At 42.5% G+C, this 12,350-nt stretch overlaps 1 protein-coding gene across 3 annotated transcripts; it reads right to left on the minus strand.

Annotated features, from left to right (window-relative positions):
- Positions 1-1,723: 1,723 nt before the first annotated feature.
- LOC140571089 (uncharacterized) lies at positions 1,724-12,350 on the minus strand. Of its 3 annotated transcripts, none has more exons than XM_072692658.1 (9): positions 12,276-12,350; positions 11,698-11,781; positions 11,235-11,435; positions 10,716-10,909; positions 5,173-5,208; positions 4,925-4,958; positions 4,394-4,465; positions 3,833-3,868; positions 1,724-3,643 (listed from the first exon to the last, which is right to left on the minus strand). In XM_072692658.1, exons 2-9 carry the CDS (start codon positions 11,738-11,740, stop codon positions 1,869-1,871), a joined length of 2,391 nt encoding a protein of 796 aa, XP_072548759.1. In that variant the 5' UTR covers positions 11,741-11,781; positions 12,276-12,350; the 3' UTR covers positions 1,724-1,868. The 3 variants fall into 3 exon arrangements, with proteins under 3 accessions (XP_072548759.1, XP_072548762.1, XP_072548761.1); XM_072692661.1 differs by lacking the exon at positions 12,276-12,350 and having other exon boundaries at positions 1,724-2,054; positions 2,175-3,643; positions 11,698-12,269; XM_072692660.1 differs by lacking the exon at positions 12,276-12,350 and having other exon boundaries at positions 11,235-11,405; positions 11,698-12,269.

The raw sequence follows: 12,350 nt of genomic DNA on the forward strand, positions 1-12,350 counted from the left end.
CTTGGTAGCCTGGGTCTTACTGAAAACATCTTGCATGTCTACATACTCTGAGGGCAGGATTACCTGAACCTCGGGTTCGGGTTTTCCACTGTGGTGGACATGAGTCGGAGGGGGGCTAGGTCCAAATAGTGCTCTAGACAATAAGGGGACCAAGACACGATTTCCCTTTTGGGCCAGGAAATATGAGGGTTGTGTTGGCTCAACCATGGCAAAGTATCAGAGCGTGGTCCGAGACCGAGAGAACTAGCAAAACGGCGGAATCTGGTGGCCAACTTCACCTTGGCAGTGATGTGCGTGACTGGCCTCGGACCCTTAGGGTGTCCAGAGTGGTGATGTTGAGAGGTTTCTAGAGCGGATCGACCGGGATTTTGAGCTGGTCCATGACGTCTGCTCGCAAGAAGCCGCCCTCTGCGCCACAGTCGATGAACGCTGGAACAACACAAGACTGGTCTTGGAACGTGACAGTTACAGGCAACGTGATCGACCGTGCTATCAACCTCTGGATGATTCTTCCCCATGTGAACAGCCTGATTCAGGGCTTCCATCCCCGCTGTTCGGAGGGTTTTGGCCATGAATTCTGTCATGGCGTGTATGGCCAGACAAGAAAAGATGAACACTCGCAGAGATGGAACTAAGCAAGGTGTTTATTAGAACACAAAAGGCTATACAAAACAAGATTAAGAACAATCAGGGTGCAGCAGTCTATGGGTCAAAACTAGAACACAAACATAAGGTAACAAACAAAGTGGCGAACACAACAAACCTGGGACTGGAAGGAGCAGGGAGAGACAGGGATTGAGCTGGGCAAAACTAAGGATATGCTAAAGGGAAGGGGACAACAGAAATCACAAGCCTAGCTCTGAGTAAACAAAGGGAGTAGCTGGAGAGCCAGCTGCCAGACTAGAATGCAAGACAAGCCCAACCTGAGTACACTGTGACTGCCTCATGAGATGAAGTCACCAAGGAGCATGAGCAGGAAGAGATGTAACATGTTTACCTCTAGAACCAGACTAGGATATTTCTAGAACCAGATCAGACCTCTAGCCTAACATGAACACGTGGAGAAATGTAGAGAATCAATTCACAGCAGTGAGTCGCAGTCAGTGAGCTGCTTGAATGCTCCCAGTACCATGTGCAACACATGAACGAGAATCAAACACAAATTATGGAACGAACACAAATGAACTTGAAATAAGGCAGAAGTCTTTATATGGGCCTGTGGGCGGCACAATAATGAGGACCTGACAAAATTTACCCAGAGTAGCAGAAATATTCCAACAAAACCTTGCAGCTTGTATGTAGAGTGTACATGCAGATTCCCTGGTATTTTTGTATTGCAAGATAGTCCTTTATTAGTCCCGCAGTGGGGAAATTCACAGTGTAACAGCAGAAAGGGATAGCAGGACACTCAGTTACAAAAATTTAGATAAATAATTTACACTATAAATGGCTGTTCATGTGCTGTACAAATAAAATGGCTGTTCATGTGCTGTACAAATCCCAATCCTTTTGCACAATGTAAAGAAATCTATATATAAAGTTATCTATTTATCTTTCTATCTTGCACACCTCTCTGAATGATTTAGCTGATATTGGGAGGAGTTCCACAATAAATCTCTTACACAACTGTATGAAAATGCATCTAGAAGGTACACAATCTTAAATAATGACTCATATTAAAATAAGTCAAAAGAGACAATATGCTGTTATCTTTACATGTTTAATTGTATTTATATATTGAACAGAACACACTTACAGATCCTTTAGCAACAGCAGTTTAAATGTGTGAGATTGCGTACAACAATTGTAGGATAAATGTCTCTCAACAAAATAATAATACATCACCTACAGTCTCTCAACTGGACTTTTCATTTTCCTGTTTCTGAACCAGTCTCTTTATTTTCCTGTCCCTCCATCTGTGATTCTAACCTGGTCTTTTCATTTTCCTGTTTTTTAGTTTCTGAACCAGTCTTTTCATTTTCCTTTGTCTTAGTTTCTGAACCTGTCTTTTCATTTTCCTGTTTCATAGTTTCTGAACCAGTCTTTTCATTTTCCTGTGTCTTAGTTTCTGAACTGGTCTCTTCATTTTCCTGTGTCTTAGTTTCTGAACTGGTCTCTTCATTCTCCTTTGTCTTAGTTTCTGAACCAGTCTCTTCATTTTCCTGCCCCTCCACCTGTGTCTTAGTTTCTGAACCAGTCTTTTTATTTTCCTGTCCCTCCAACTGTGTCTTAGTTTCTGAACCAGTCTCTTCATTTTCCTGTGTCTTAGTTTCTGAACTGGTCTCTTCATTTTCCTGTGTCTTAGTTTCTGAACTGGTCTCTTCATTTTCCTGTGTCTTAGTTTCTGAACCGGTCTCTTCATTTTCCTTTGTCTTAGTTTCTGAACCGGTCTCTTTATTTTCCTGTCCCTCCACCTGTGTGTTAGTTTCTGAACCAGTCTTTTCATTTTCCTGTCCCTCCACCTGTGTCTTAGTTTCTGAACCAGTCTTTTCATTTTCCTGTCCCTCCACCTGTGTCTTAGTTTCTGAACCGGTCTCTTCATTTTCCTTTGTCTTAGTTTCTGAACCGGTCTCTTTATTTTCCTGTCCCTCCACCTGTGTGTTAGTTTCTGAACCAGTGTTTTCATTTTTCTGTCCCTCCACCTGTGTCTTAGTTTCTGAACCAGTCTTTTCATTTTCCTGTCCCTCCACCTGTGTCTTAGTTTCTGAACCAGTCTTTTCATTTTCCTGTCCCTCCACCTGTGTCTTAGTTTCTGAACCAGTCTTTTCATTTTCCTGTGTCTTAGTTTCTGAACCAGTCTCTTTATTCCCCTGTCCTTCCACCTGTGTCTTAGTTTCTGAACCAGTCTTTTCATTTTCCTGTGTCTTAGTTTCTGAACCGGTCTCTTCATTTTCCTTTGTCTTAGTTTCTGAACCGGTCTCTTTATTTTCCTGTCCCTCCACCTGTGTGTTAGTTTCTGAACCAGTCTTTTCATTTTCCTGTCCCTCCACCTGTGTCTTAGTTTCTGAACCAGTCTTTTCATTTTCCTGTCCCTCCACCTGTGTCTTAGTTTCTGAACCAGTCTTTTCATTTTCCTGTGTCTTAGTTTCTGAACCAGTCTCTTTATTCCCCTGTCCTTCCACCTGTGTCTTAGTTTCTGAACCAGTCTTTTCATTTTCCTGTGTCTTAGTTTCTGAACCGGTCTCTTCATTTTCCTTTGTCTTAGTTTCTGAACTGGTCTCTTTATTTTCCTGTCCTTCCACCTGTGTCTTAGTTTCTGAACCGGTCTCTTCATTTTCCTGTTCCTCCACCTGTTTCTTTTCCTCACTGTCTTTTTTATGTCTGTCTATAATTTTCTGTATTTTTGCTTTTGGGATCTGAATTTCAAGTTCCAGTTCCGGCACAGAGGCATAAATGAAATCTCCTTCCATCTTTTTGTGTGTGTGCTGTTCTGTACTTGTATGTTTTTGTTTTGTTTGTCCACCTCTTTCATTACTGATATTTCTATTTTGTTTAACATCACAGTGTTGAATATTGGGTGGACGATGAGTGTTTGCATCAGTTTGCATCACTTCCATTTCCATACCATACTGGATGGTTTTTCCTTCTGCACTCTGCTGAGATCCAGTATTTTCTGACACCAAATTCAGTTTAAAAACCCATCCTTAGAGGGAAACAGAAAAAAAATCATGGAAGGTCTTTGTGCTGTGTAAACCTCTTTGCATGAAATTTCAGACAGATTTATTAAGATACGTTTGAGCAACATGAAGCTTTTAGCTTTCTTATCTCATCTTGTATTCACAGAGTCATTTAATTTAATTAACACTTTGAAAATGACTTCTAAATTACTTACTTTTATTTTTCAATGCTTCTTCCATCCCTGTCTTATCTGCAACATTTAAGACAAAATTAAATGTAAAATCTCTTTCAAGGACCAAAAATCTGAGAAATTAGAATTAGAGATAAAGAGTAAACAGTGCATTAAGTACTGAATGAAATACTCCCCGATACCTCCCTGACTAAAGTGTCTCTGTGGTTCTGAAATCCTATCTCAGAGGTCTATAGGCAGTTTGAGTGAATAATTTATGCCTTGGTATGTATGAAGTGAAACCCCCACCCTGAATAAAGAATGCATACTGTAATACACTACCTGATGCTGTTAGAGATACGACAGCTAATACATCAGCATTTTACAGCTCAGAGTCAGTGTCAAACATAGCATGTATAATTACTATTATGATAGCGTTAACGTTGTTTTGTCTTATTACTTTAGCCATATGTAGAAAGATCTGAAATTGTCCTTTAATGTATAATAAGGTTATACTATTTATTCCCTTATATGAATACAGCCATGTATCAAACAATAATGTGTTCTTACACTTTAAAATTACTATTTACTTAGTAAATTACTTACCATTATTCTCCAGTAGTTGTTCCACTACCTTTAGCAGATTTCCCTTTAATTTATTTTCCTTCTCTTTATTCTCTGTAAAATGTGGACAAAATCACAGTTTACCAGCATATCTGCTCACAACCAAGTATAGTTTTCACAAATACATATTCGGGACAGTCTCACTATCATCGTTACAGTAAAATTAGGAATCGCTGATTATACTTTACTGTTGTTTAGATACTTTGCTGCTATATGCAAAACATAAACACTATCAAAATATAGACACTGCATTGACATATATTATGTTAATAAGGAAGTAAAAAGCATTCTGAAATAGAGAGGTGAACACATCAGTACGCTTGGTAACTCGTATGTGTGTGTTTAATTGTATCGAGGTCGTTGTTTCTCCTAGTCATTCTTTATCAGATGTCTGTGACTGTGTGGGATTTAGGGATCTGATAGTGTGAAAGGCATTAGACTAGAATTAGCTGTAGTTACTGAGTGTTACAGGAGCTATAGCTGATATTACACTGATGTTGATACTTCACTCACCTCGCTTCAGCTTCTCCAATTCTGCTTTCTGTGTCTGGTGAAAATAGTAAGGAAGGAATTGTAAGAATGAAATGCTGATCTCTAGATGTCTGTATATAAGATATAGAACATCAGATTTACAGAAGAAGAAAAACACCTCATTCATTTTTAATGAGAGTCAATGTAAAATTAAGTCATATTGGAGCATTTCTATTGGTTGGCAGATGTCATTGGTTTACAGTAGTTAATGCTCTAAACTGCAGACTCACCTCATCAGCTGTGGGTCCTGGTACATCAGGTTTCATCTAAAGAGAAACCAGCAGAACAGTTTTATACACCAGTATACTGTAGAGACTATTGTATGTCCTGTAAATACGTACTGTACTGTATGTAAAGTTGAATGTGAAAGTTTAGGCACCCTTGGCCAAATTACACATTTCATTGTTTTTTAATAGTAATAAACAACGTCTGTAGATAATCAAACATAATATTTACAGTAACTCCTAACACACAGTCACTCTGTCTTTCAACAACAAGCAAAGCCAAATCATCAGGGGGGCTTGTGCAAAAGTCTGGACATCTTACAGAGTCAGTAATGCTGTAATTTGCAGCTTGTAACCACTAAAGGTTTTTCAGTTTGTTGGAGTTGGATTTTTTCCACTAGTCTTTTCAGAAAGAGACTGAGATACTTTCAGGTAGTCTTGCTGTCCAGCTTGTTTAAGTCCTGGTCACAAATATTCTATGATATTTAGGTCACAGGACTGTGGGAGACTGTGGGAACCATTTACCAGCAACTATTTTCCTACTAATCACTCATACTCCCAGAATACTAATCACTCATACTCCCAGAATTCTAATCACTTATACTCCCAGAATACTAATCACTCATACTCCCAGAATTCTATTCACTCATACTCCCAGAATACTAATCACTCATACTCCCAGAATTCTAATCACTCATACTCCCAGAATACTAATCACTCATACTCCCAGAATTCTAATCACTCATACTCCCAGAATACTAATCACTCATACTCCCAGAATTCTAATCACTTATACTCCCGGAATTCTAATCACTCATACTCCCACAATTCTAATCACTCATACTCCCAGAATTCTAATCACTCATACTCCCACAATTCTATTCACTCGTACTCCCACAATTCTATTCACTCGTACTCCCACAATTCTATTCACTCGTACTCCCAGAATACTAATCACTCGTACTCCCAGAATTCTAATCACTCGTACTCCCAGAATACTAATCACTCGTATTCCCAGAATACTAATCACTCGTACTCCCAGAATTCTATTCACTCGTACTCCCAGAATACTAATCACTCGTACTCCCAGAATTCTAATCACTCGTACTCCCAGAATACTAATCACTCGTACTCCCAGAATTCTATTCACTCGTACTCCAAGAATTCTTATTACTCGTACTCCCAGAAGTACGCTGATTCAGGTGTAGTTTCAGGCCAGCTAGAAGTGTGAATTGCAGAGGAGGAGCCAAGTGCCTCCAATCTTGATAAATTAGGTGTGGGGCCACTCAGAAATCAGTGTGCTTGCTTTTTTACTTGGGGTCATCTTTAGCTTGTAAGGTAGGCTGGTTTTTAAATATACTTCTAACTAGATTCTACTAACACTCTTGTCTTAAGGTTACCATAGAAGCTTGGTGCTAACTAGTTGATTGAGGTGCTGATTCAGGTGTAGTTTCAGGCCAGCTAGAAGTGTGAATTGCAGAGGAAGAGCCAAGTGCCTCCAATCTTGATAAATTAGGTGTGGAGTTTGTTAGACGTCATGACTCCTAGCTAGCATATCTGCTGCAAAACTTTTTTTACTCAACTCTATTCTGTTGTACTTGAAGATGTGCTTTGCAATTCCTGTCCTCACCTCTGACAGCAGCCGGAGGTCCAGATACCGATGCAGACGCCGCAATTCCAGTAACCTCATTTACCCACCTTGTTCTAATACCAATGTGATGGTATTACTGGGGGACTATGGAATTGCCAGTCTGCAGTGCAGAAGGCAGATTTAATTTCAGCTTCTGCTTCTGCTCGGTCTCTAAACTTCCTGGCACTGACTGAGACGTGGATCACCCCGGACAACTCTCCAACTCCAGCTGCCTTGTCGTCTGCCTTTGCCTTTTCCCACTCTCCACGAAGGACTGGCAGGGGCGGCGACACCGGTTTACTTCTCTCTCCTCTGTGGCGCTTCACCCCGCTCTCTTTTTCTAATCTTGACATTTCCTCTTTTGAATACCATGCTGTTACTGTCTCTTCTCCCACTAGACTCACATCACTGTTCTCTATCCTCCTCCTGGTCCTTTGGGCAGTTTTGTTGATGAACTGGATGTTCTCTTGAGTGGACTCCCTGTTGACGCCCCACTTATTCTACTCGGCGACTTCAACCTTCTATCAGAGAAACTCCAGTCTTCATGCCTTCTCCCAATCCTATCCTCTTTTGATCTCGCGTTCAACCAGTCTGCACCAACACACAGAGCAGGGAACACTCTGGACCTGATCTTCAGCAGACCTGTCCCTGCTCTGGACGTGGCTGTGACTCCTTTGGACTTCTCTGATCACCACTTTCTCTCCTTCTCACTCCCCCTCTCTGCTCCTTCAACTACCACTTCTGCAAGTTCTTCCACTCTTCACCGCAATATTCGCTCTGTTTCCCCCTCAGCTCTTGCCTCAACTGCCCTGACCACTCTTCCCCATCTTGAATCTTTCTCCTCTCTCCCACTAGAAACTGCTACAGACACACTCCTCTCATCCATCTCCACCTCTGTCGACCTTCTCTGCCCTCTCTCCCCTAGGTCAGCAAATTCTTCTCCACCTTCCCCATGGCTGTCAGATGTTCTCCGCAACAACCGTAGAGAGCTAAGACTGGCTGAAAGGAAGTGGCGGAAGTCACAACACGACTCCGACCTCCACTCCTATCAGTCTCTTCTCTCCAGGTTCAGAACGGAAGTTGCTGCCGCTAAAGCATCTTACTACAGGGGGAAACTGGAATCATCTGCATCTGACCCACGCAAACTATTCACCATCTTCTCCTCTCTCCTCAACCCTCCTACTCCCCCACCTCCCACTACCCTGTCTGCAGATGATTTTGTCTCCTTCTTTGAAGAAAAGGTTGACAAGATCCGCCGATCTTTCCCCCCCGCCTCTACCCAGCTCTCTAGGCACTGCCCTCCTCCTCCCTCTTCTCTGACCTGCTTCTCTCCTCTTTCCACAGATGACCTCCTACATCTTCTCACCTCCAATAATCCTACCACCTGTCCACTAGATCCTGTTCCATCCCCTCTGTTCCAAACAATCGCTCCAAACCTCCTTCCCTTCATCTCCTCTATCATAAACAGCTCTTTGTTGTCAGGTCAGGTACCATCAGCCTTCAAGTCTGCCAGAGTTGTGCCCATCCTAAAGAAACCAACTCTAGACAGCTTGGACATAGGCAACTACAGACCTATCTCTCTTCTCTCTTTTCTCTCAAAGATTCTCGAACGTTCCGTCTACAACCAACTGTCTCTCTTTCTCACTCTGAACAATCTTCAAGACCCCCACCAGTCTGGCTTCAAAGCTGCACACTCTACTGAAACTGCTCTCATTGCAGTTACAGAGAAGCTCCATGCAGCTAAAGCTGCCAGACTGTCCTCGGTTCTGATCCTTCTTGACCTCTCCGCAGCTTTTGACACAGTGGACCACAAGATCCTCCTGTCTATCCTTGCCAGTCTTGGAATTACTGGCTCTGCATGGCAAATCCGCACCTGCAGGGATGCTCATACCAGGTAACGTGGCAGGGCGACACGTCCGCTCCTTGTAGTCTCTCCACTGGCGTTCCACAAGGCTCAGTTCTTGGTCCTCTTCTTTTCTCACTCTACACTCACTCTCTTGGTAAAGTGATCTCCTCTCATGGATTCTCTTACCACTGTTACGCTGACGACACTCAACTCATGCTCTCTTTCCCACCGTCTGACACACAGGTTTCTGCCTGTATCTCAGCATGCCTCGCCGACGTCTCTTCTTGGATGGCGGCTCACCACCTCAAACTCAACCCCAGCAAGACGGAGCTGCTGTACATCCCGGGAACTGCTGGACCAAGAAACGATCTTGCCATCACCTTTGAGAACTCACTGGTCACTCCTTCTACTGAAGCCCGAAGCCTTGGTGTAGTGATGGATGATAAGTTTTCGTTCTCAAGTCATGTTGCAAACGTAACTCGGTCCTGCAGATTTCTTCTGTACAACATCCGGAGAATTCGACCCTTCCTTGTTCAGTCTCTCGTCACTTCCAGACTTGACTACTGCAACTCTCTTCTGGCTGGTCTCCCTCTGCACACCATCAGGCCCCTGCAACTCATCCAGAATGCAGCGGCACGGGTCGTCTTCAATGTCCCAAAATTTAACCATGTCACTCCACTGCTGCGTTCTCTCCACTGGCTTCCAGTAGCTGCCCGCATCAGATTTAAAACCCTGACGCTGGCCTACAAAGCCAAGAACGGACCAGCCCCCCCGTATCTGATGGCAATGGTCAAAAGCCGATCCGCACCAAGAGCCCTTCGAGCTTCAAGTACGGCTCTGCTCGACCCGCCATCCCTTAAAATCCGTAGAAGACAAGCGTCCAGGCTTTTTTCTGTCCTGGCACCAAAGTGGTGGAACGAGCTGCCCCTGTGTGTCCGAACGGCCGAGTCGCTCGCTGTCTTCAAACGCAGACTGAAGACCCACCTCTTCAGAGAGTACTTGGACGAATAGTTCTATGGTCGCCTTATTGTATTGTGTTTAGTAGAGTCTAAGCTTAGAGGTATCTTTTGAATTATTGGTCTATTCGAACTAGCTGAGGTTTTTCTTGGGTAAATAGCAAAGCATTTTGTAAGTCGCTCTGGATAAGAGCGTCTGCTAAATGCCGAAAATGTAAATATATCATACTCACATACTCACAGAACACTAATCACTCGTACTCCCACTCCCAAATTCTGTAAGAGGTGCAGTACTTTCTGGTGTTCACACATTTTAACAGAAGGTTCATCTGCAACTTTAGTGCTGTGGTTCCACACCTCACCTTTATGCTGAAAGACAATCTTAAACAAATGAACTGCCCTGCCTGACAATGCCTCCACCACCCTCATAAAATCATCTCAGTGCCCTTACTCAAACATCCAGACACCTCTTTGCAGTTTGTGGTGGAGGTGGATTCTCCGATATACTCTATCCATGTGCCTAAACAAAACTGTGACTTTAGCTTTCGAGAACTACTAGCTATCAAGATTGTATTTTTATATTGTTTGGGTTGATGCCATAATTCAATTTTTTATGAACTCAGTTTAGTTTTATTGCTTTTTTTATTCCTGATTTGATTTGTTATTATTCGGTGTGGACCTAAGGAGGGCGAGTAACTTTAGCCGAGCTGTGTTGGTGGCAATCACTATGTGAGGATATAAAGTGGTAAAAAGGTAAATGTGCACATATTTGTCAGTGTACACTGTACAGCGAAATGTGTCCTACGCATTTAACCTATCTGTGGTAGTGAACACACACACACACTAGTGAACTAGGGGCAGTGAGAACAAACACACACCCAGAGCGGTGGGCAGCCAACTCCAGCGCCCGGGGAGTAGAGAGGGTAAAGGGCCTTGCTAAAGGGCCCAACAGTGGCAGCTTGTCGAGCCCGGGAACAACCCTGTTATCAATAGCTCGACGCTCTAACTGCTGAGCCACCACTGCCCCGTCATATGTTCATATTTTATAATATGCCATTATAAATAGCCATGACCCCACTTATCTGTTAACTTTGTTAAAAAAAACAAAGCTGAATACCAGAGGTTTGATCCACTCTGTAACTTTCTCCACTGCTCTCTGATTCTTGGAGCATTGCAGTAGTCCTCTATCCTCGTGGAACAGACAGTCCACAGTGAGTGTATTCCCTCTGTCTACACTCCTGCTGCTGTCTGGTACCATGGCCTCCGGGTCAAACGTGTGATGGAGAACCACTAGAACAGCAGGCTTGGTTTCTGTAGCAAAAATGAGAGATTTATAAATGGATTAATAAACTTCATTATAACACACAATACTTTACGGCATTGAGGCTGTATTGATGTGTAAGTGTGTAGTGTGTAGGGTTGCTGAAGAAGTGTGTATTGTGCTATCATGGGCTTAATTCAGTGAAACACTGATGAAGGGAGGTGTCTACTTGGTGACCCCTGTGAAGAGTTTGCAAGGTAGCGTGTAATTAGATTAGATAGAAATTTAAATCACTAGTAGTTTAACAGACAGTCATTTTAAATATTCTGTAAAGGAGAATCATTTGAGTTACAGACTGATTGCAGCACTGGTTACCTGATGAACTGCTAAGTTTACGCAGCGCTGCTTCAATGTCGGTTCCAGCTCGGGAAACAACAGAGCAGAAAACCAGAATGACGTCAGACTCCTCCACTGACATCCTCCTCAGGTTGGGTAATTTTTCAGACAGTCTTGTTATGAAGTTCTCATGAGAGTGCAGAGTATTTCCTACCTCGATGAAGGAATACTTTACCAATACTTTAGGAAGAAAAGTCACAGAAGAAACCGTACGCTTTTATAAAGAAACAATTTAAAATATACACAGAGCTGTTTATTCTAGTTTGTTCACTCTAGCACTCACACACTATTCCACAGAGTGCTCAGAGTGCTAATTTCCTCTAACCTGAATACTGGAATGAATAAGCACTGTTCTATAAATCAAGCTTCCTTTGTACTTCACACACTAATCAAATCATGCCCTATGATCTGATCTTATCTGATAAGTACAGCTGATGCTCACCTTTTGGTTTGGATTTAAACCGTGTCCAGAGGTTTTCCATCATCTTTGGTTGTTCCTGATTCAGAGCAGCTGTGTGATCTTTCTCTGAAATACCAAGTAAGGTGAGTTCAGGTTTATTCACCCTGATGGAGAAATGCAGGTATTTAACAAACAACCTTCAGAACGGTCAGAACAGAAGGTGCTGAACTTCACAGCTCCACACAAAAACACATGGACACAGATTACAGTCACAGCCTTTGGTTTAAACCAGAGTAGAACTTTTATTTTTTGTTTTTTACGCATTAAGTAAACCTTCATCACGCCACCTTCATCAACTCACAGCTACATTTCCCAGAATCCTTCCCCACATGGAGCCCCGTCACGTGCCCTCAATCCACCAATCTTATAGTGAGCCAGAGTACTGAGCACTTTCAGCTGTTTGTTTACAGATGGCTTTGTTGTGAAGTAATTCCAATCTTTAGTTTTGGTGCTTTGTTTTATTGTGCTCTGGTTTACCTGCTGCAACTCATCAACTCTTTTAAATTAAACTATTCTTAGTGTTTCACATCCACAAGCATCTGATTCGTCCTTCTACTTACCATGAACACGGTAATTCTGTCAATGTAACCTTCTGTTTGTAAGAAACCAGAGCTTTTTATTCACTGTACAAAAGG

The sequence above is a fragment of the Salminus brasiliensis genome, chromosome 1, assembly GCF_030463535.1.
Source record: "Salminus brasiliensis chromosome 1, fSalBra1.hap2, whole genome shotgun sequence".
In the NCBI taxonomy this organism is placed as follows: domain Eukaryota; kingdom Metazoa; phylum Chordata; class Actinopteri; order Characiformes; family Bryconidae; genus Salminus; species Salminus brasiliensis.